The sequence below is a fragment of the Bufo gargarizans genome, chromosome 2, assembly GCF_014858855.1.
Source record: "Bufo gargarizans isolate SCDJY-AF-19 chromosome 2, ASM1485885v1, whole genome shotgun sequence".
Lineage (NCBI taxonomy): Eukaryota > Metazoa > Chordata > Amphibia > Anura > Bufonidae > Bufo > Bufo gargarizans.
Genome location: NC_058081.1, coordinates 605686226 through 605708704, shown reverse-complemented (window position 1 = coordinate 605708704; position 22479 = coordinate 605686226). Strand labels below are relative to the sequence as shown.

The following is a 22479-nucleotide window of genomic DNA, read 5'->3' as shown; positions in this document are numbered from 1 at the left end:
TAGAACATGGCATATTCTGGTCCGCAAAATGAATTCAACGATTCTGCAAAAAATCTGGACAGCACACATACGGTATCCATATTTGCGGATCGCCAAATGGATATGGTTGTGTGAATGTAGCCTAAGGCCACACACACGAGTGCAAGGGAACGCACATTAGATCTGCACAAATTTCCGTGCGTTTCTGCACCATATCTGCACCAAAATCTGCAATTTCTAACAGCGTTTTTTGGAGCAGATTTGATGCGGTTTCACAGCAGATATCATCCGCAACTAAAACCGTGAACATAATTGAAATGCTGCAGATTTTGAAATCCGCACGTCAGGTCAATTTGCACATGGAAACAATCCGCAAAGTGCACAGCAGATTTGTGGAATCCCATATACTTTGCTGGTACTGGACTACGCTGCGTTTTTTCCGAACGGGAATCAGCACGTATTCTGCAACGTGTGCAGCTGGACTAAGGCCCCTTTCACACGAGCGAGTTTTCCACGCGGGTGCAATGCGTGACATGAACGCATAGCACCCGCACTGAATCCTGACCCATTCATTTCAATGGGTCTGTGTACACGAGCGTTGTTTTTCACGCATCAGTTCTGCGTTGCGTAAAAATCGCAGCATGTTCTATATTCTGCGTTTTTCACGCAGCCCTGGCCCCATAGAAGCCCCATTTTAGTAAGTATTCTGTATTAAGAATGCTATTATTTTCTTTTATAACCATGTTATAAGGAAAAATAATAAAATCTACACAACACCGATCCCAAACCCAAACTTCAGTGAAGAAGTCCGGGTTCGGGTCTGGGTACCACAGTCAGTTTATCACGCGCGTGCAAAACGCATTGCACCCGCGCGATAAAAACTGAACATCGGAACGCAATCGTAGTCAAAACTGAGTGCAATTGCATACCTACTCGCACGATTTTCCCTGATCGCAGACGCAACACATCCGGACACGCTCGTCTGCAAGGGGCCTAATAGAGAGGTTCTGAGGCTGCTTCTCCGACAAAGGAAATTACTGAGACCCTAACAGCAGGAACGCTCATGGGCAAAATCTATAAGTCTTGTTAAAGAAAGGCAAAAATGTGTGCAATAAATGAGACACTGTGGGGGGCGGGGAGGGAGGGATAATATGTCGCCATACACAACATAATAAATAAATTAGAGGCCGAAGGTGCTGATTCTTCTTGTAGAGATCCAGCTGGTACAGAGTTCAATGCTCCCTACGTCTGCAGAATGGAATCTGTCTATAGTCAACCATGTAGTGCAGTGATATCAACAATGAACACTAGAGGGCAGGAAAGAGTCAGAAATGACAGCACATCCCCAATACATCAGCGCTTGTTCTCCAATCTCCATGTCTGCACCAGTTCACACTATCACTCACCCCCACCATTACTACTTATGGACAGCGTTGAGTACTGTTCAGCTCAATGTCCTATGAGAGACGCCATGTGGTAATGTGCCTGAGGCTCTACTAATTGGGAACTCATCTACATATCAGCAGATGAGGAAAACTTAAATGTTTAGATCCATAGCTAAACCCTCATACAAAACTAATATTTCTAACAGCTGAGGGTTTGTTACTATGTACCCAGCCCAGACTATCCTTTGACTAACTTCCCTCCTGCTGTGATAGCTATAGATGCATCAGTGAAAAAGTCTAGAGACACAGAGGATTGTGACAAACCCTCAGCTCTGAGAAATAATACATCAGGACGGCTTTTCAGTCTCTAGGTATTCACACACAGAGGACTTGCTGCAGATATTTATCTATTCCATACATGTGCATTCTGCACGGATTTCTGCAACCCCATTCAGAAATGTCTGCAACAAATCTTCCCCGTGTGAATACACCCATAGTCACATATGAGCAATGTTCCATTTAAAGGGGTTGTCCCACGAAAAATATTCTACAGTTTTCAAACCACCACCTGGATCTGAATACTTTTGTAATTGCATGTAATTAAACATTCAGCATATTAAATAAAAATTTAACTGCAAAGCGCCACCTGCTGTTTGTTTCTTTTCTTATTTCTTTGACCTGCTCACTGAGAAGGCCGCACATGCTCAGTTTCATCCTTCAACTTCCTCCTGATCTGTGATAGGCAGAGCATGGACACGCCCCCTTAGCTGCAGCAGAAAAGACACTCCCCTTGAGCGGTCAGCTTTATATAGATCTAGCAGAGCAATGAATGGGGAGATCTCTGGATCCATGTGAGGTACAGGGCTGGTCAGGGGCGTAACTATAGGGGAAGCAGGGGAAGCGGCTGCTTTGGGGCCCTGACCCCGAAGGGGCCCATCCAGGAGGAGGAGGACTAAAAGATTTTGTCAGGGCCCCCTCAACAGTATTACACAATGAAATTATATACAGTGACAGTATAGACAGTGTACAAAATAAATGGAACAGCTGCCGGGCCTGGTCTGAGAGAGCGATCTTTACTAGCCACAGGAATGGGGGTGGCATGAAAGGAAGGGGTTGTGAAAAAAATTACTGGGGGAGGGGGCCCTATTCAAAAATATGTAGTACACATATGTCACTTGTGTCCGACCTCCAACTGATATATGTGAAGCGGGCCTAACACATATATGACAACTTTCAAAAGTTGGCTTGTGAAAGAAGTGTGACTGCAGCATGCAAAAATGGCTGAACAGACATTTCCATTTATTGGGGATATTCTTAAGAGGGAGTGTTCTCTAATCTGGTGAAGGGCAATGTCCGTGCTGTGTCCCTCTGGACATTGCAGGTATGAGGAGGCCATTAACCACACAGCCACTGGGTCAGCACTGGGCTAATGAATATTAAAGGTTCAGTGACATTTAAGATTTCATTACTCTGCTCTTCACATAAACTCATCCCTAAATGCACCAGTGGCTTTTACATTACATGGGAAAGACTGCAGCAAGAAAGAGCTGTAACAACTGACCCTATGCCCCCAGACCACAAATCACACATCAAATCAAATGTCCAAGATGTTGTTTAAATGCCGTATCGGCGGCCAAGTTCCTCGAACTGCTCCATGTTATCAGAATGAACTCAAGGGAACATATTTTATTCAGGCACGTAACTATGGTTCATAGGGCTCCATAGAAAATAAGATGGTGCCCCCACCACCTAGTGTTAGAAAATGAAAACAGCAGCATAAGTAGCAATCCTTCTAGGTATGTATAAAAGCACAATATATCAGAAAACCTACTGTACATCACATCAAAAGGCCACCATATTATTTCCCACAAAAAGGTACAATATTCTTGCAACTGACTGGGTTCCCCGAACCTCTGGGCCCCATAGCAAGTGCAATATCTATAGTTACGCCCCTGATTTTATTCTTTTTGCAGTAGTTCCTGAATCAAATGTTAAAAGGTGTTGTCTCATCATGGACAATTGGGGCATATCGCTAGGATATACCCCCATTGTCTTATAGGTGCGGGTCCTACCGCACCTATATCAAGAACGGGGCCCTGCAAGGTGGTGGCTGGAGGACTCCGGTCCGGCCACCACCAAGCCAATCTCTATAGAAGTGAATGGGAGCGCACCGCATTAATTTCACTGGGGCCGACGGAAAAAGCCGGCTCGCCGTCCCCATAGAAAATAAATGGAGGGCGGCTGCGCATGCACAGTGCGCCCTCCTTCACTTGCAGGGCTCCGTTCTCGATATAGGTGCGGGTCCCAGCGGTGGGACACACACCTATAAGAAAATGGGGGCATATCGCAATATGCCCCCATTGTCTATGATGAGACAACCCCTTTAAAATACTTTTTTGCCTTCACCCGCCACTGGTGGAAGCTCACTGCATACAATTCAATGGGAGCTGTATAAATCCATACATAATAAGCTCCCCCTGGTGGTGACTGCAAGCAACCAGCATATAATCATGTAATTATGGCTCTCTGAAGGGAAGTAGGAGATGCAGGACTATATTAGTAAGAAATTGAAGTCTGACCCTATGAAGGTACAGTATACTATGAAATGTAATCAGCACAGGATTTTGGACGAGTCTGAATGAAATGGTATGACTACACTGGTATTACCACCCTGGACCTGTGATGGCTAACCTCCGGCACTCCTGCTCTGGTATAACTACAACTCCAAAGATGTACACTTGCTTGGCTGTTCTCAGAACTCCATAGAAATGAATGGAGCATGCTGGGAGTTGTAGTTTCACCACAGCTGAAGTGCCAGAGGTTAGCCATCACTGCCTAGGGCCTAGACCAACAAAGATAATTCCATGAACCCTTTCAGTACCCTGGACCATCAGGAATTTTAGGTACTAACCTAAAACCCAACCTAGACTACCACAGAAATAGCCATTATCCTCTTCACCATAGAGCAACAGAGATATTAGAGCTCAGAGCTGATGTCATTAGCACTTAAAGGAGTCTGTCTCAGACTCCCTTGCACAGTAGGCTTCAGTAGTTTCCCCGCCTGCTCTTGGATGGAATAATGCAGATGACATGAGCTCTGTCCATCCTCTATCTTCTCCTGCAGGTTTCTTGTCTTAAGAGGAGGGGGGACTGTGTCCAACTACCAAAGCACCTTTCGACTCCGACTAGGGTAGTCTGAGAATCTGGTGGCCGTTGTACATACATGAAAAGGATACTGGGAATGGGATGAACGTGAAGTGACTTATAGATAGCAGTAGGTAGAACCTCTAAATTGTTTTAACCCTGACGGGGACTACTCTCGAGGCCAAAAATGCTGTTAGTACGTTCCTATAAAGTTTACCTAAATTTAGATTTAAGGTTGAGACACACAACTGCTGGCTATATTACCATGCTCCATGTTACATTAAGTTGGACTAATGCACTTTGTATACCCGCTATATACTGTTACATTAATATTCCTCCAAACTATGTGATATTAAGATCCCCCCATGTGGTCCCAGTATCTCCATGCACTGTTACAGTAATATCTCGAAATATAGTCCCAGCATCGTTCTCCATACAACGCTATTGTAATATCCCCAAATATGGCTCCAGCATCTTTAATATACCCCCAGTAGTCTCCATACACCGTTACATTAAAATCCCTCTATATATATTGAGTATTTGACCTTTGCACTAATGGTCACCAGTACAATCCCAGTTGGTAATATCAAAACTAATTTAACTAATTCATAGCGTAGTGATAAGGAGGTCTGAGCTGGAGATTAGGGGCCATCTTCTCCCTCACTATGATCCAGGGGTTTAGTGGCTCTTACCATTAGGTGCTGGAAAAGCCATGATCGCATTATGTTGGTGGCGTGCTTCGGGAGGACTCCGCGCTTGTTTTTAGACTTTTTATCTTCGCCATCAAGCAGAGAGGTCAGTTCCAAATTGACCTGTGGGACAGCAGAGAAGCTCGAGCATGAAATTTGCTTTATATCCATCATAACTCCCTGAAGGAAACAATGTAAAAATGGCATTTCCTCAAGAACCAATGGAGGTTAGTAAGCAAAAATAATACACACATGTGCAGAAAAGGGACCTTATCCCGAGCACCAGTAATGTCAAGCTGCATTCTACATCTTAAAAGGTAATTTCGGTAAAAATTTAACTTCAGTCTGCATGAAAATTTGGGAACCTTTGGGTATAGTTTTTAATACTGTTTTTGTTTCAGTTTTGAGTAATTTCATATTGCTTTCTCCATTCATTTACTGAGGTGCTTTCAAAATGTTGCTGGTTACCATTGGAAACAGACAACATTTAAAGGGTTATTCCCAGAATTACAATTTATCACATATCCACAGTGTCTGAGTGGTGGGGGTCCGCCTTCTGGGAGCCTCTCAGACACCAGGGGTCCAGTTTCCCCTTGTATGAATGGTGTGGTTGTAATTCTGAGAATACCCCTTTAAGCTCCACCGCATTGTCAGACATGTGACCTTATAGCTCAGCTTTTAAACCAGCAGAAAACTAAATTCAACCTTAATCAGGAACATTTGGCAAAGGACTTACAATATCTAGAGTTTATCTGTGGAACATTAAAATTTATCTAAACGTGGAGTGTTCCTTTAAGGTGAAAGATGATATTTTTTGAATGATGGAATTCACAATACAGTTTAACATGACCTAACAAGCACAGCCACTGTACAATGCACAGCGTTATACTGCGCACCACCCAACATTTTGGACGGTCAAAGAGGGACACTTACAGATCATTGAGTGATTGGCTGAGCAACATTCACACCCATTCCTGCCGAGGCGGTAGCAGGAAGTGGGCGCAGCAAGGACTCGGCCCCATAAGAACTGCAGTGATGGTAAAATCGGTAAGGTGGGTAGAAGTTCTATTATTTTTTACAGCAAGTTTTTTCTCTTGTGCTGGAATACATCTTTAAATATTAGCACAAAAATCATGTTACAAATCAAATTATACAAATAATCAAAAAAATATAAACTGAGCTAATATACAAGCAGTTTAGTAAGTTAATTAATGCACGTTTATTTCGGCAATGTAGTTTATGCAGATCTAAGTCATGGATTTTCTTGGTATTTTATTATTCTCCAAATCTTCACCAGAAGCTGCATGTGTTACTTGAGGATTATGTCACAGTTTTTGACTAGGATTTGCCCCAGATCTCATAGTATGCATTGCAAAGGGTGAAATCTGCACAAACAATTTTTGCTGGAAAATTTCAGCATACACGAGATTTTAAAAAACTAATCTACTTAGCTAGTACTTTAATATGCTGTGGATACAGAGGGATAGAAAGATTTGGGTCAAAAAGAGGGACTGTCCCTCCAAAATAGGGTTACTTAGGAGGCTTTTATTTTTTTTATTTTTCATATTTCTCCTTATGTCAGATGTGACATATACACAAATAGTCCTTGTTGTGTCTGTTGGTGCTGTGCTCATTGTTGGGGGTGGATAATGGACGTGCGGCAGTTCCATGTTTTTACTCTATTACTGTACGGACTGAGTGACTGTATCCGTGCGCCTCGTGGGACTGTCTTTCCCGCATGCTGATGGTTTTGTGAGCGTCGCTGCTCTCAGACTTTATCTTCTAAGCTGCTCTTTCTTCTTAGGAAGTCAGGCTTAAAAAAGCAGTATGCGTTGTCATGACGACTTCTTTCGGATCACCCCCAGCTCACAATAGCATCGTGGTTTCCTTAGCGACAGTAAACGTGAAGTGAGGAAGGCTGGTCTATGAGATCATGTATGTATGTATATATATATATATACACACACTTAGCACAAGGACCCGGCTTCGCACAAGTATATTTCATTTATTTCATTTCATGTTTGTGTGTGTCATTAAAAGATATCGACAGTATCCCCCATAACAGTGATCTCTACAGTACCTGCCCCTTTAACAGTGAACTCATTGTGTACTGGCATGTTACCTCCACAGTATTTTCCCAGATAGTAAGTGATATGTGTACCAAGTTTAGTAGAAATTGATCAATGAGTTTTTGACTTAAAGAGCAATATGTGTGTAGCAAAAACAGTTGGAACATACAAACTCAATGCAGGTGCTGTGTAGGGACGTATGACCCCCACAAGATTTCTTTCCAGGTATCAAGGGATGTTTATACCAAGTTTCGTTGAAATCGATGGTTATGTTTTTGAGTGATCGCGGAACATACATACACTGAACAAAAATATAAACGCAACACTTTCGGTTTTGCTCCCATTTTGCATGAGCTGAACTCAAAGATCTGAAACATTTTCTACATACACAAAAGACCCATTACTCTCAAATATTGTTCACAAATCTGTCTAAGGCCTCTTTCACACTTGCGTTGTCCGGATCCGGCGTGTACTCCACTTGCCGGATCCGTCTTCAAAATGCTTTCAGTGTTACTATGGCAGCCAGGACGCTAATAAAGTCCTGGTTGCCATAGTAGTAGTGGGGAGCGGGGGAGCGGTATACTTACAGTCCGCGCGGCTCCCGGGGCGCTCCAGAATGACGTCAGAGCGCCCCATGCGCATGGATGACGTGCCATGCGATCACGTGATCCATGCGCTTGGGGCGCCCTGACGTCACTCTGGAGCGCTGCGGGAGCCGCACGGATGGTAAGTATGCTGCTCCCCCGCTCCCCAGTACACTTTACCATGGCTGCCAGGACTTTAGCGTCCCAGCAGCCATGGTAACCAATGAGAAAAAGCTAAACGTCGGATCCGGCAATGCGCCGAAACGACGTTTAGCTTAAGGCCGGATCAATGCCTTTCAATGGGCATTCATTCCGGATCCGGCCTTGCGGCAAGTCTTCAGGATTTTTGTCCGGAGCAAAAAGCGCAGCATGCTGCAGTATTTTCTCCGGCCAAAAAACGTTCCATTCCGGAACTGAAGACATCCTGATGCATCCTGAACGGATTTTACTCCATTCAGAATGCATTAGGATAAAACTGATCAGGATTCTTCTGGCATAGAGCCCCGACGACGGAACTCTATGCCGGAAGAAAAGAACGCAAGTGTGAAAGAGCCCTAAATCTGTGTTAGTGAGCACTTCTCCTTTGCCGAGATAATCCATCCCACCTCACAGGTGTAGCATATCAAGGTGCTGATTAGACAGCATGAATATTGCACAGGTGTGCCTTAGACTGGCCACAATAAAAGGACACTCTGAAATGTGCACAAATTTGCCTTACTGGGGAGGTCAGAAAACCAGTCAGTATCTGGTGTGGCCACCATTTGCCTCACATCTCCGTCGCACAGCGTTGATCAGGTTGTTGATTGTGGCCTGTGGAAGGTTGGTCCACTCCTCTTACATAACTGTGCGACGTTGCAGAATATTGGCAGGAACTGGAACGCGCTGTCGTATACGCCGATCCAGAATATCACAAACATGCTCAATGGGTGACATGTCCAGTTAGTATGCTGGCCATGCAAAAACTTGGATGTTTTCAGCCTCCAGGAATTGTGTACAGATCCTTGCAATATGGGGACGTGCATTATCATGCTGCAGCATGAGGTGATGGTTGTGGATGAATGGCACAACAATGGGCCTCAGGATCTCGTCACGGTATCTCTGTGCATTTAAAATGCCATCAATAAAATGCACCTGTGTTCATTGTCCATAACATACACCTGCCCATACCATAACCCCACCACCACCATGGGCCACTGGATCCACAACGTTGACGTCAGCAAACCGCTCACCCACACGACGCCACACACGCTGTCTGCCATCTGCCCTGAACAGTGAAAACCGGGACTCATCCGTGAACAGAACGCCTCTCCAATGTGCCAGATGCCATCGAATGTGAGCATTTGCCCACTCAAGTCGGTTACGACGACGAACTGCAGTCAGGTCCAGACCCCGATGAGGACGACGAGCATGCAGATGAGCTCCCCAGAGACGGTTTCTGACAGTTTGTGCAGAAATTCTTTGGTTATGCAAACCGATTGTTGCTGCAGCTGCTCCGGGTGGCCTGTCTCAGACAATCATGGAGGTGAACACACTGGATGTGGAGGTCCTAGGCTGGTGTGGTTACATGTGGTCTGCGGTTGTGAGACCGGTTAGATGTACTGCCAAATTCTCTGAAACGCCTTTGGAGACGGCTTATGGTAGAGAAATTAACATTTATTGCACGGGCAACAGCTCCGGTAGACATTCCTGCAGTCAGCATGTGAATTGCACGCTCTCTCAAACGTTGTGACATCTGTGGCATTGTTCTGTGTCATCAAACTGCACATTTCAGAGTGGGCTTTTATTGTGGGCATTCTAAGGCACACCTGTGCAATATTCATGCTGTCTAATCAGCACCTTGATATGCCACACCTGTGAGGTGGGATGGATTATCTCGGCAAAGGAGAAGTGCTCACTAACACCGATTTAGACAGATTTGTGAACAATATTTGAGAGTAATGGGTCTTTTGTGTATGTTTCAGATCTTTGAGTTCAGCTCATGCAAAATGGGAGCAAAACTGAAAGTATTGTGTTATATTTTTGTTCAGTGTACATACACACACATATATACGTCATTCTTTATATATATAGATATGTATGTGTGTGTGTAGTCTACTCTGTGATGATGGACGCATGATGTGTAGGTCTCATGACTGACTGATAATCCTCACTGTTTACAGTAAAGTACAAGCAAATGATCATTCAAATCCAGATGAAGACCCACTACCGAAAGTGTCCTCTACTGGAAAGATGGAGCCCCATAAAAAGCATATAACCCTCAATGTTATATAATGTCCTACAGAAGTGGTCTCCCATCTGCATGTAACATCAGGTAGGGAATAGTGCAGCCCTCAACCCACACCCTACCTACTTGGACTATCTGCCAACTGGGCAATGGTCCCTCACCTAAGTGCATGGGACCTAAGAGGCGTAGCCAGACAAAAATAACATCAGGAGTTGACAGAAATGTTGAGGACCAAATCAGAATCCAAATGCAAAACCAAGAACAAGCCAAAGTCTAAAACAAAGAGTAAAGTCGGGACCAAAACGTGAGACAAACACACAAGAGTCAAATACCAGACAGGGTCAGCAATAGAAGAAACTTCAGTAATTAAACTGGTGAAGTTAAAAGGCAAATCCAAGATCATAAATCCAGGAATCCATCCAGCAAAGGATGCGTGCGAGACAGGAAGACCAATCACATGCGACTGTGGCCAGCAGTTGTCTGTTTAAATAACAAGTAGGGATGTTGGCGCTGAGACTGATTGGCCTGACATCCTTGCTCGCTGATAGGTCAAGCCCTCCTGATTTCAGCATGCACAGGAAGCTGACGGTGAACCTGATTGACCCAGTGTCAGTGTCCCACTAATACAGTGTTTCCCAACCAGTGTGCCTCCAGCTGTTGCAAAACTACAACTCCCAGCATGCCTGGACAGCCTTTGGCTGTGCGGGAATGCTGGGAGTTGTAGTTTTGCAACAGCTGGAAGCACACTGGTTGGGAAACACTGCACTAATAGGCTGACCAACCCTGCTGGTTGCCACGGTGACTGCGCAACGCCGACAGTGCAATGTCTGCAGCACCACCAAGGAAAACCCAGACTTGCCATGGAGCACTGGGTGACTACATGACTATGTGTCATACACACGTTTGTAACCAGTTTAGCACTTTTTTTTACCCTTTAACTCCTATACAGATATGTTGGCTTAGCTGCCGGAAATCTCCAGGTTGCAGTGCCCAGAACAGTCACTAATCAGCACCCTGTAACACATACTGTAACAGACAAATGTGGCAAAGACATGGAGACTGGACTAGAATTTGGTATCAGGACTGGAGTATGGTCAGGTGGAACCTGGTGTTAAAGGTAGTAGTTCAGCTACAAGTGCAATGTTAGGCCCGATGTGTAAAAGCGGAGAGGATGGGAGTAGTAGTCTAAGCAGTGACAGTATATCCCGCTCTAACTCTTCCCTAGAGCTGGGTGCACACTTAAGGGAGGCGCACACCCTTTATTCCCCTCGGGGCACACACCAGTTTGGGGTCTCCTTTCTGATGGCAGTTGGGGTAACCATGATGTTATTAGCAGTGTAGGATTTTAAGGCAGGGCTAGTTAACAAAAGGCAGCAAAATGATGAGGCCAGTTTTAGTGAAACAAGCAAACTAAACTTTACTGAAGAAACTCGGCAGTTGGTGCACACATGTTTGCACAAGTAAGTATAGTCTTTAAATGTTGCATAAAGCAGTTTCCCAAAGTTGTATATAAGGTGGATTGTGATCCCCTCCACAATAAAACTGTGCAGTGTTCCCAATCCAGCCAAAAAGGTGCAAACTCTCTCTCTTGCTTTCTATCTGTATTTCTACAATACCCTCTGAGGGATACAGTCCTTAAACATACGGCCAATCTGTCTCTTTAGTATGGAAGAGAGCCCAAAGCTTATAACCCAACCAAAGTGCAGTAAAGTCCACAGCCAATATATGTGTTACCTTCACTGGCTTGTATTTCCAGCATTCTCTTTTAATGGCCATTCTACCATCTATCAAGTTCTGCTCTTCTCTGCCTCAGAAGTATGGACCCAACACTGGCTTTTCTCTCTTGCTTTGCTCACTGCTCACACTTCTGCTGTTGTTCTGCTTCCTTCTCCCAACACTCACCAATCAACCCTCTACTGACACACAGCTCCCAATCTACAGAAGTTTGGCACCCACACCTAGTAAAGAAATCTAAGGGGCTGGCTAATTAACCCCATACAAAGCCCTAGGAAGGTAGGGTGCATAAAACAGTGTCATAAAACCCATTTGCAGTAAGGACTGGGCCACTGCACAAGTCAAAGACATGGTATGCAAAGGCCCTGCAGAAGCATAGTCAGTAATAATCCGTGGTCAGGAACTGGGTGTAGAACTAAAGGTATTAGCAGACACATCTAAGGGACTAGGCAACAGAAGTCAATCTAGGAATATATCAGGCTAGAAGTAGAGACTGGACAGGCTATAGACTTGGCAATCAGGCACTAATGAATTGGCTATTTGGGTTATATGGCAGGCCTAAAGTCCTCTTAATTAGAAGCAGCCAATGGAAAAGATTGCTGCAAAATAACAGAGCACAGAAGGAGTTAATCAACACAAACAGTGTCAGGAGTGCATGGTCACATGCCCAACGACACAAGAGCATGACTTCATGACCACTGCAAGAACTTGGGAGTGCGGCGTGATGAGTAATAGCAAAATCAACACTGTTTATGGCACTGTTACTATTAAATTGCTGTGAAACTAAGGAAACTAATACTCCCAGCATGCCCTAACACCCTATGGCTAATGACACTATACTACACTGTAGACTGGTCCAACAGCTTTTAAGGTCGTCAAAGAGAACACTGAATTATTTGTAACTGTTCTAGGTTCAGGTTCCTCTTACCAGCGGCTGAAGCAAAATATTAATGTACTAACAGAAATTACACATAGTATCAGCAAATGAGTCATGGAGGGAAACAAAAGTGAATAAAACGCCAGGGGTTGAATAATCACATTTAAAAAAAAACCAATTTGGGCAGTAATTATTGGCGCCACCACTAGGGGGAGCTCATGCCTACAGGTTTACACAGCTCCCATTGAATACATCTTGAGTAAGCTACCTCCCACCCCAGTGGTGGCTGCTCAAAGTCAGAATTTTATCAATTAACCAAATGTATGTGTGAAGGTAAGCATGGGATGTAGAGCACCATATTAGAATAATAGAAATCTAACCTGTATAAATTAATAGTTTGAAATTAATTAGCACAGAACTGTGGCCCTAAAAAGAAATACTGTTTAAATTTGCAGCCACAATTTTTAAGCAGGCTGAAGTCTTCGTTTTTACCAGCATGTTATGAATATAGCATCGCCATAGTCTGCACTCTCGTACAGTAAGCACCATTATATTGCCTGTGATTAGAGACAGTATTATGTCTCTTCATGGTGAGGTATTTTAAACCCGGCCTTGTGCAGTCAGACAGTTTATGAATGTCTGGACGACACAGCCTATAGTTTCATTACTTAGCACTTAGACACTGCCCATAGCCTCTTCCACAAGATGCGGTTGGGTTGTCAGTGACTCCAGAAGAACTTGCAGACAAGGTGGAGCATACCAGAGCTCTGTTCAGCTTCATGTGTTCATGTCTCATTTAGAGATACCAAATCACACTGATCTCATCATAGAAAAGCCTCATTTGTGGTAAACGTTACAAATGTTGAGATGCTCAGTTCTTCAACTAAATCATCAGAAGTGTCAGCTTTGGGGCATCTCACTATGTCTTAGGCCTATTTGTAATTGGATACAAATTAAATTCCTTGGAAGCGTAGTTAATTTCCTGCAGCTTAGCAAACAGAATCTGGAAGGTGAAAATTAAAACATGCGTTGCAAACATTAATGACGCAGTGCGAAAACTCTGCATATGAACATGCCCTTTAGCAGATAATCTTTGGGTGATCTTCTACTCTGACCTCGAAAATGTCATTTAGGTTCCATGCTGGTTCTACCATTACATATTTTGTTCCAGAAGATCATGACACATGGGTTCCTTCTGACACAAGAAAGGTAATGATTATCTCTATAGAGATCCAGCTAGTAGGGACTCTTTAGGGGAACGCTCCCCAACCAAGTATGCAAAGAAAGGAAGAAAACTGACTCTGGTGCAACCTAATTATATTTTAAAGCTATTTAAATGGTTGAAAACTGACTTACAGGGTACCCATGTATAGGTTATTTTACAGCAGTTTCTCCCTACTGCCCCATCCCATCCAAGCGTGAATGTGTTTTCAAAGTGAAACTTGCAGAAACAAGGGATCTTTTAGGAACAGAGGTTCAGGCATGCTGAAATCCAACATGGCTGAATTTTCTTTCCCCAGACATGTGTTGTTACAGGAGGTTTAGACAAGACAGCAGAGGTCCCGTCAAAAATGGTGGGTATGAAAGAATTTTGTCTAATGTATACAAGCACCTTAAGAAACCAGGAGCTATAAGTTGCCATTCTGCCCATCTTTACAGTTCTAGTGACTGAATTAAGTTGTATATTTTGGATCTGGCCCTGTCTGACGGTGACATTACCAGAATACAAAGCAGGATATGATGTAATTAGTGCTGCTCTGCTCTGACACTTGTGTGGTGGAGAATAACTGGTGGTAATGCAGTCCTGCTCAATGTGTAAAGGAACAACAGTAGAAGGTCTATAATGGTCACAAACCAGATCAGCATAGCACAAGAATAAGTGATATTTCGTGTAAGAACACCATTCCTCACAAACCTTCAAGACCCAGTGGGACAGTCCCAAATTTTGGCCTCTATCCCATGGTACCAGGACCACTACTGCATATCCTGAGATCAACTGTATCTATGTCCTTGAGATGCAAGCCCAAACTTAGGGTTGCCATTTGGACGGTAAACCATTAGCTAAGCTGGTATTACCAACAGGAGTCCGATGTCTGTACTTTATCTTTACCTGCACTATTGTGCAGATAATTTTCAGTATCCGTGGTGTGAAATACCTCCATGCTACTAACTGCTATATCCCAGGATGTATAGCACCTAGATATATGAGCCAGGTCTTGATTTAAAGCTAAGAATAGCTGTGCAGGCTGGCATATATTACAGCACAGAGTTTGAGTCAGAAGTGAGATCTTCAGGTAATACCTCTCACTCCCAACCCAATCTTCAACTAGATCTTGGGCAGTGTGGCAGCTAGTTTTGCAATCCTATGCTTTTTTTTAAAGCTTAGATCCTTAGCTTTAATACAAGACTATGAGGAATATTTATCATCCCCCCCCCCAGCCAGTTTTCTGGCAGAAAAAAGTTACAAACAGTGTTTTCAACTGTAACATCACTTGCGCAGCAAAAAATTTCTCCATCGCTCTTGCCACTTTCCTGAAGAGGGCGTGTGGTGAGGGTGGGGAGGGGGCAGTGCCAGCAGCGCATTTACAGTATTTTCTTTTACACCAGTTTTCTGGCATAAAAGAAGACTGAAATCTACGTCAGCCAGTTTAGGCAGACGCATAAATTAGGCGCATCTTCTAGCACCGCAGAGGAGATCATAGACCAGCACAAAAGACTGTTGTACGATAAATTCCTTCCTTTATGTCTAGGTGCTATATAGCCTGAGATATTCCGGGTTGAAGCCCCTCCCCCACCACTTCAGCCAGCATCAATGAGGAGAGGGAAGCCTTGGGGGGGAAGCATGCGCACAGGATACATAGACAGAAGGAGATATAGATCTAACTGTGCCTGTGTCCATGGGAGGAAAGAAAGAAAGAAATAAAGAGAGAAAGAAAGAAAGAAAGAAAGAAAGAGAGAAAGAAAGAAAGAAAGAAAGAAAGAGAGAAAGAAAGAGAAAGAAAGAAAGAAAACTGGTGTTTGACTCAGATCCGTCATATTTCCGTTATTATCCTACTGTCTGCAGGATAAAAGAAACATGAAAAAATGAAAAAAGTTTTCCGTTTTAGTTTTAATATTCAAGTCAATGAATGATGAGAAGAAATAGGTGTTCTGTTTGTAGCCAACGTTCATTCCGTTTAACAGATTCATTTTTTCTGTTCCTCTGATGATACAGAACTGAAAAGTCAATGGAGATGTGAACTCTCAGTCTCATCAATCCTCCCCAATCAGAGCACATACATTTTTTTTTTCGAGAAAAGGAATGAGAAGATGAGCACCTTCCCATTTTATCACCCCTCTGCGCCTAATTAGGCTGTTTTATTGATGCCACCCAGACATTTATCAGTGTCCAAAAAAAAAAAAAAAAGAACAGACATTTTTGATGACTGTCACCATAAACAATCGTTTTCAATTGGTTTTACAAAACAAACACCGGTATGACAAACCAGGGCCCACTGGGCTCCTTCATACAGCAGCACTGTACAGTAGCAGTACTGCAATACATGTAGGAGATGTATTTTTCCTGGCTTTGTGGTGATTTGCTTCTCTGTCACAGCTCATTTAATGACATATGTTCACACAAGAGGCCATTTTTGAATGCTTTTTATATTCAAAATAACAGGAAAAATTTAGTTTTCTTTAAAAAGAAAAGCACAAAGTATGATTATACCATTAGTGTCAAATAAGACCTATGTTAAGCCATGCCCCAAAAACCTCTTTTTATCCATGTAAACTTGGATGGTATTTTTTTGATGGATAAGGTGGCAACCCTAGATACAGGGAGTTGAGGACTCCCCTTCTGTCGGGGTTCGGTGCAGGCAGGTGCAATGCTGTACCTAGCCACAGACAACCCAGACCTGCTCTGCTCCATTTATCATGGAAACATGGGGTAGGTGAGTATTCAATTTGTACTAAGGAGGCATGTGTGGGTGGCACTTTTAGAGGTCACCTATAGGGGCATTATACTATGTGAGGGCCACTTACTCATCTATGTAAGTGGCACTTAAAGGGGTCCATAAATACTGTCTGGGGCACCATTATTGTGTGGAGAGTACTAAGGGGACATTTCTACTGTGTTGGGGCATTATGGAGGCTTTCTTGCTGTGTGGGGGACACAAGGGGCCACTATTACCGTGTGGGGTCACAAATAGGACTGGGCTGGATTGGGTGGACATAGATAAGGCAGGATTAGAGGTGTGGCGTAATGTAAACAAAATTGCCAAGGCGCGCTACTGATGCCACTGGTGTTATCCCTCTTTCCATTGTTTGAACATTGGGAGCTATGTACTAGTAAAAGATTTCTTACATATCACATCTGTCTATCGAGACCTGCAGAGTGATGTATGTGACTGTGCTCAGAAGACAGTGTGTAGGTAACAGGATGACATGTCCATCTTACACCCTAGGCTTCTCTAGGGATATCTACAGAAATTCACCTTATTCCTGGCTCCCCCTAGAGAACAATGAAAACTATTTTCGATGAAAATGTGATTTATTTGTCCAAAAAGTTTAGTCTCCAGAGTCCCACTTTGTAGTCCAGCAGTTTCATTTATGAATGGATTTCAGCAGCCCATCAAGCACAGTTATGGACATAAACAAAGCCGGCATCCTGGACATTTTTATAGCTCTTCATCCATCATTCAATTTCTTGCAGAGGTGAAACACAGGCCGCCAATTCTGAAAGTGCCTTCCTCCTCAAAAGAGCAGCTGCAAATAAGCTTCTGGCTCTTTACTGAGTGCCTGGGGACAGCCCCAGAGACACAACAGGCAACTCACATTTTACTTGGGGTCTCTCTGGAGCTTGGATGTTCCTGACATCATTGCACATTGTTCGACAATATTTGTGACAGGTGTGGTTACTGTACAGTACCGAAAAGAAGATCCAGCACCAGGAAATCAGAAAAACACTGCTACTGCCTCTGCAACCCGGCTACAATACAGAAACCCAGTCTTAAAGGGAGATTTCACTGTTTTATTTTATTTTCATGCTGCAATCTTTTTTTGCAGCAGATCCTGTCATATGAGGTAACGCCTATCTGCATTTATTTTAATTCTTTTTGAATCTCTCATTATAAAGGTCAAATTGAACAGAGTGGAAAAGGGGCAATTACCCAGGTGCCTCTACCTCCCAGTTCCCTCCAGAGCTGTCCAGAAACTCCCAATTAGGTAGGAGATGTTCAATTAAGGGTCCATTCACATGTCCGTAGTGTATTCCGGATCCGCAATACACCCGGCCGGCACCCCCATAGAACTGCCTATTCTTGTTTGCTCTGTTAGTTTATTTTATATATTTTTTATTTTCAATGCTTTGGAGCAATACAATGAGGTTGGAAAAGTGCATATACGCTTTAAAAATGTGCTGTTTGCTTTTTTGTGACCCATATCAATTCACTACGGTATTCTGCTGCAAAAACCATATTATTCACAATATGTGACATCCATATATTCATCAATTATAAAGCATAGGACGCATGTCATTTAAATTTACCTGTGCATTTTGAATTTGAATTGCTCCTTGTGGGATAGCTTGAGTTACTACTTGTCCCTGGGATGTTACCATTGCAACTGGTTGGTAAAGTGCACCTCCTACAAAATACAGGAGATCAGACATTAAGTGTGCTGCCAACCCAAAAGCCAACAAAAAGCATGTGTATCAGCATTCATTGTATATTCATACAGATGTGCTCCATGTTTGTAACACCCTTACAGCACATCATTTGCATACAGTTGCAAGAAGAAGTAAGTGAACATTTTCAATTACCTGGATTTCTGCATTGGTTACTGATAAAATGTACAAACACAGTCTGAGTAAAGTAAAGGGCCCTTTACACGGGACGAGAATCTTAAAGATAATTGCTAACGAGCGTTCATAGTAACGCTCATTAGAGATTATTTGGCGGTGTAAATGTACACTAATGAACGAGCAAAACGCTTGTGCATCGGGTAATCCGATCGTTTGTGCTACACAAAAATCGTCATTTGCCAACAGCAGATTGTGCTGCGTAAACACGATCTACTGTCGGCAAACAATGAGTCGGTATGGGGAAAAGTGATGGCGTTAGCGATCACTCCTCCGTATACTCTGGAGGAGATTGCTGCATGTAAATGCAACCATCTCCTCCACCAGCGAGCAGCAGATTGTCGGGAAGGAATGCTTCCCTCCCGCAATCTGCTGCTCTGTTGTCCTATGTAAAGGGATCTTTAGAACACAGTTGTACCGTTCATGCCTTTATTGAGAACACTGAGTAATCTTTAACAGTGTAGGGAAAAGTGAGTGGACCCTTGCATTTAATAACCTTTCGATCCTCCTTTAGCAGTTACTCCACCAAATGTTTCCTGTCGCTGCAAATGAGATCTGGTGTTTGCTGCAGGGGAGCCACCAGGCCGCTACCACTTGAGATAGTTCTGGTGTAGTTGGTGGCTGATCCACAGGGGTCATATACATCAGCCCAAAGCACAGTTAGGCAATATTCTAAATCATGAGACAGGCCAAGGTCAGGTCAGGCAACATTCAAAAGTAACTTAGAAATAAGTCTGAGGTCAGGGAAGGTGTAGCAAAACAGGAAACAAGCTAAGGTCAGGGCTTGCAACAGAGAATCAGAGTCAGTTGTAAGGCAGAAGTTTGGTACATGGGCAGTCGGATAGAATACGTATATTCACTGGTTAACTAGAGACTAGGAACCTAAAACTGAGGAACCCTCTCACAGGGAAGGTGTCCTATATACCAGCTGGGGAAGAATTTGGATGTGCGTGCACTGGCGCCCTATGGGACAAATTTTGAAAGAGAGTGCAGGCGTTGGTCTGCACCAGAGGGCAGCAGCGGGTACATGGAATTCTGGCAGCCAGACTCGCTGCAGGTGGCAGAAGAGAGCACGTGGGTCCGGATGACCAGTAAAGCAGGACGTAGGGTCATGTATAAGTTGGGCACAGGCCGCCATTGTAGCAGTACCCCCCCCCTTCACCCATTTATACTCTCTCTTCTTTGGACTGGATTGTGGCAGGAATTTTTTCAGGAGAACCGGAGCACTGATGTTTTTCGCAGGTTCCCAAGACATTTCCTCCAGACCAGAACCCTTCCAATCATCAATATAAAAGGTCTTGCCTCTCAATTTTTTTTATGTCTAACATACTGCAGAAACTCACCCTTAGCACTGACAGGAACAGAAAAAGAAGGTTTGGAGTGGCAGTTCAATACCACAGGTCTGAGGAGGGACACATGAAAGGAGTTGGTAATACAGAGAGACAGTGGCAGATGGAGCTTGTAACAGACATGTTTAACTTGGGAAATGACTTCAAAGGGCCCCAAGAACTGAGAAACGAATTTAAAGGATGGTCATTTCAGATGGATATTTTTTGGGGACAACCAAACTCATGTCATCAGGAGAAAATTGTGGAGGAATTCTTTGTTTCTTGTCTCCGGGAAGCATTGGTATCTTGCCAGACCTGTAGAAACTTTTTCGTCATGACACCTGTGACCAGTACCTCAGTGGACAAATCACTAGGCAAGGATGTTGAGCATTAACAATATAGGTGACATGTTGCCAGACTCATTGGAATGTTATTATGTCATAATTTGTCCCACAGGAGTAGGGACATCCAATCATCTTGCTTGGCGGAAACAAATCGGTTCAGATAGTTCTCCGAAATTTGGTTAGTTCTTTAAACCGTCCATTGGACTGTGGGTGATAGGCAGATGAGAAGTCCAAGTCCACCTTCAAAAAACAACAAAGTGATCTCCAAAAATTAGAAGTGAATTGTACCCCATTATCAGAAACAATATGTTTGGGAGGACCATGAAAATGAAAGATATGTTTGATAAACAACTGGGCTAGTCGTACGCTAGAAGGTCATCCACCTAAATGATTGTACATCTGGAGGAGGGAGGAAGATCAGTAATGAAATTCATTCAAATGTGCTGCCATGAAGTATCAGGTATTAGCAATGGAAGAAGTAGACCAGATGGTTTCCTTCTTGAAAGCTTGTTCTGGGTGCAGTTCACACAAGAAGAAACAAAGTCTGAGATATTGTGACAAAACGACGGCCAACAGCAGATCCTTCCATGGTGTTTGATTGGTCAGTATCTGGGCAATTTAGTGGATAAGACAAGACCAGCACTAAGTAAAGGTTTTGCACTGTGGCAGAGCACATTATCCTGCTGAAAGAGGCCACTGCCATTAGGGAATACTGCTGCCATGTAGGGATGTGCTTGGTCTGTAACAATGTTTAGGTGGGTGGCAAGTGTTAAAGTAACATCCACATTAATGACAGGACCCAAGATTTCCTAGAATACTACATTGCCTCTGCCAACTTGTTTTCTTCCCATAGTGCATCCTGATGACATATCTTCCCTAGGTAAGTGACAAGCGCACACCCAGCTGTCCACATGGTGTGAAAGAAAATGAGATTCATATAGACCAGGCCACTATCTTGCATTATTCCATGGTCAGTTCTGATGCTCATGTGCCCAATTTTTGCTATATTTCTGGTAGACAGGGGACAATGTAGTCCTATACACAGCAAGCTGTTATGCATTGTGAGGCATATGTACTAAGACTTCCATTTCATACGCCAGTCTGTGTGCTGGAGAAAAAACATTCACTCTATTCATTAAGAGGCAGGTTTCAGCTATAATTTACAGCTAGATTTCGGCTATAATTTACGCCAGTAAATCCATAGGTCCCATAAGCCTCACCAACTTTTCTCGTCACAGCACAAAAAGTCGCAAATTCTAACACTTATGGCATGTGACTTTTTTACACCACTTTTCTGTAAGACCTCTGAGAAATGTTCTGGCACCTTTCTTTACCAGCAGAAACTATTTCAGTAGCATTTCTGTGGGAGCTTTAGGCGCGCCCATGACCTTGTTGTCTGTTCACCACTTGTCCTTTCTGAACCACTTTTGGTAGGTACCAACTATTGCTTGCCAGGAACAAGACCTGCTGTTTTGGAGATGCTTTGACCCAGTCATCTAGCCATCAGGATTTGGCCATTGTCACTCAGATCCTTACATTTTCCAATTTTTAGAACCTCAACCTCAATCAACTTCAAGATCTAACTGTTCACTTGCTGCCTAATGTATCCCACCCCCGGTAGGTGTCATTGTCATAGATAATCAATGTTATTCACCTCACCTGTCCGCGGTGTTAATGTTATGACTGAACGGTTTATATAGAATTCCTTTAATATAAGTTACGTCACTTTATAAATACATGACATTACTTATCCTAACATTGTTCCTGAATTACATAATGTATTAGGCCATTTCAGATCTGCTGCATGCTCATTCTTGTGAGGAACAGCCACAGATTTTCACTGTAGTCTTCACCCTTTACAATGCATAGGATAAAACACAGTTCAATCCACCATGGATCTACAGAAAAGTCTGCAGAGGTAAATTGAACTTACCCTTCAGAGCTGCACTCACTATTCTGCTGATGGTATCACTGTGTAATACATGGCAATACTTATCCTGTACTGATCCTGAGATATATCCTGTATTATACTCCAGAGCTGCACTCTCTAATCACTGTGAACATACATTACATTACTTATCCTGTACCGATCCTGAGTTACATCCTGTTATACTCCAGAGCTGCACTCGCTATTCTGCTGGTGGAGTCACTGTGTAAATACAGTACATCACTTATCCTGTACCGATCCTCAGTTACATCCTGTTATACTCCAGAGCTGCACTCACTATTCTGCTGGTGAAATTACTGTGTACATACATTACTTATCCTGTACTGATCCTGAGT

The 22479-nt window shown here is 43.4% G+C and overlaps 1 protein-coding gene across 6 annotated transcripts in view; it reads right to left on the bottom strand.

The window, feature by feature from the left end:
* PKNOX2 (PBX/knotted 1 homeobox 2) overlaps positions 1 to 22479 on the bottom strand; it is a 293301-nt gene that overhangs the window by 12799 nt on the left and 258023 nt on the right. For 5 of the 6 annotated variants that reach the window (XM_044281991.1, XM_044281996.1, XM_044281992.1 and 2 more), the window contains 2 exons: positions 18213 to 18310; positions 5201 to 5377 (listed from right to left, as the gene is read on the bottom strand). In XM_044281991.1, coding sequence (XP_044137926.1) covers positions 5201 to 5377; positions 18213 to 18310 — 275 coding nt within the window. The remainder of the gene's footprint in view (positions 1 to 5200; positions 5378 to 18212; positions 18311 to 22479) is intronic. The other variant, XM_044281995.1, reaches the window with a different exon arrangement.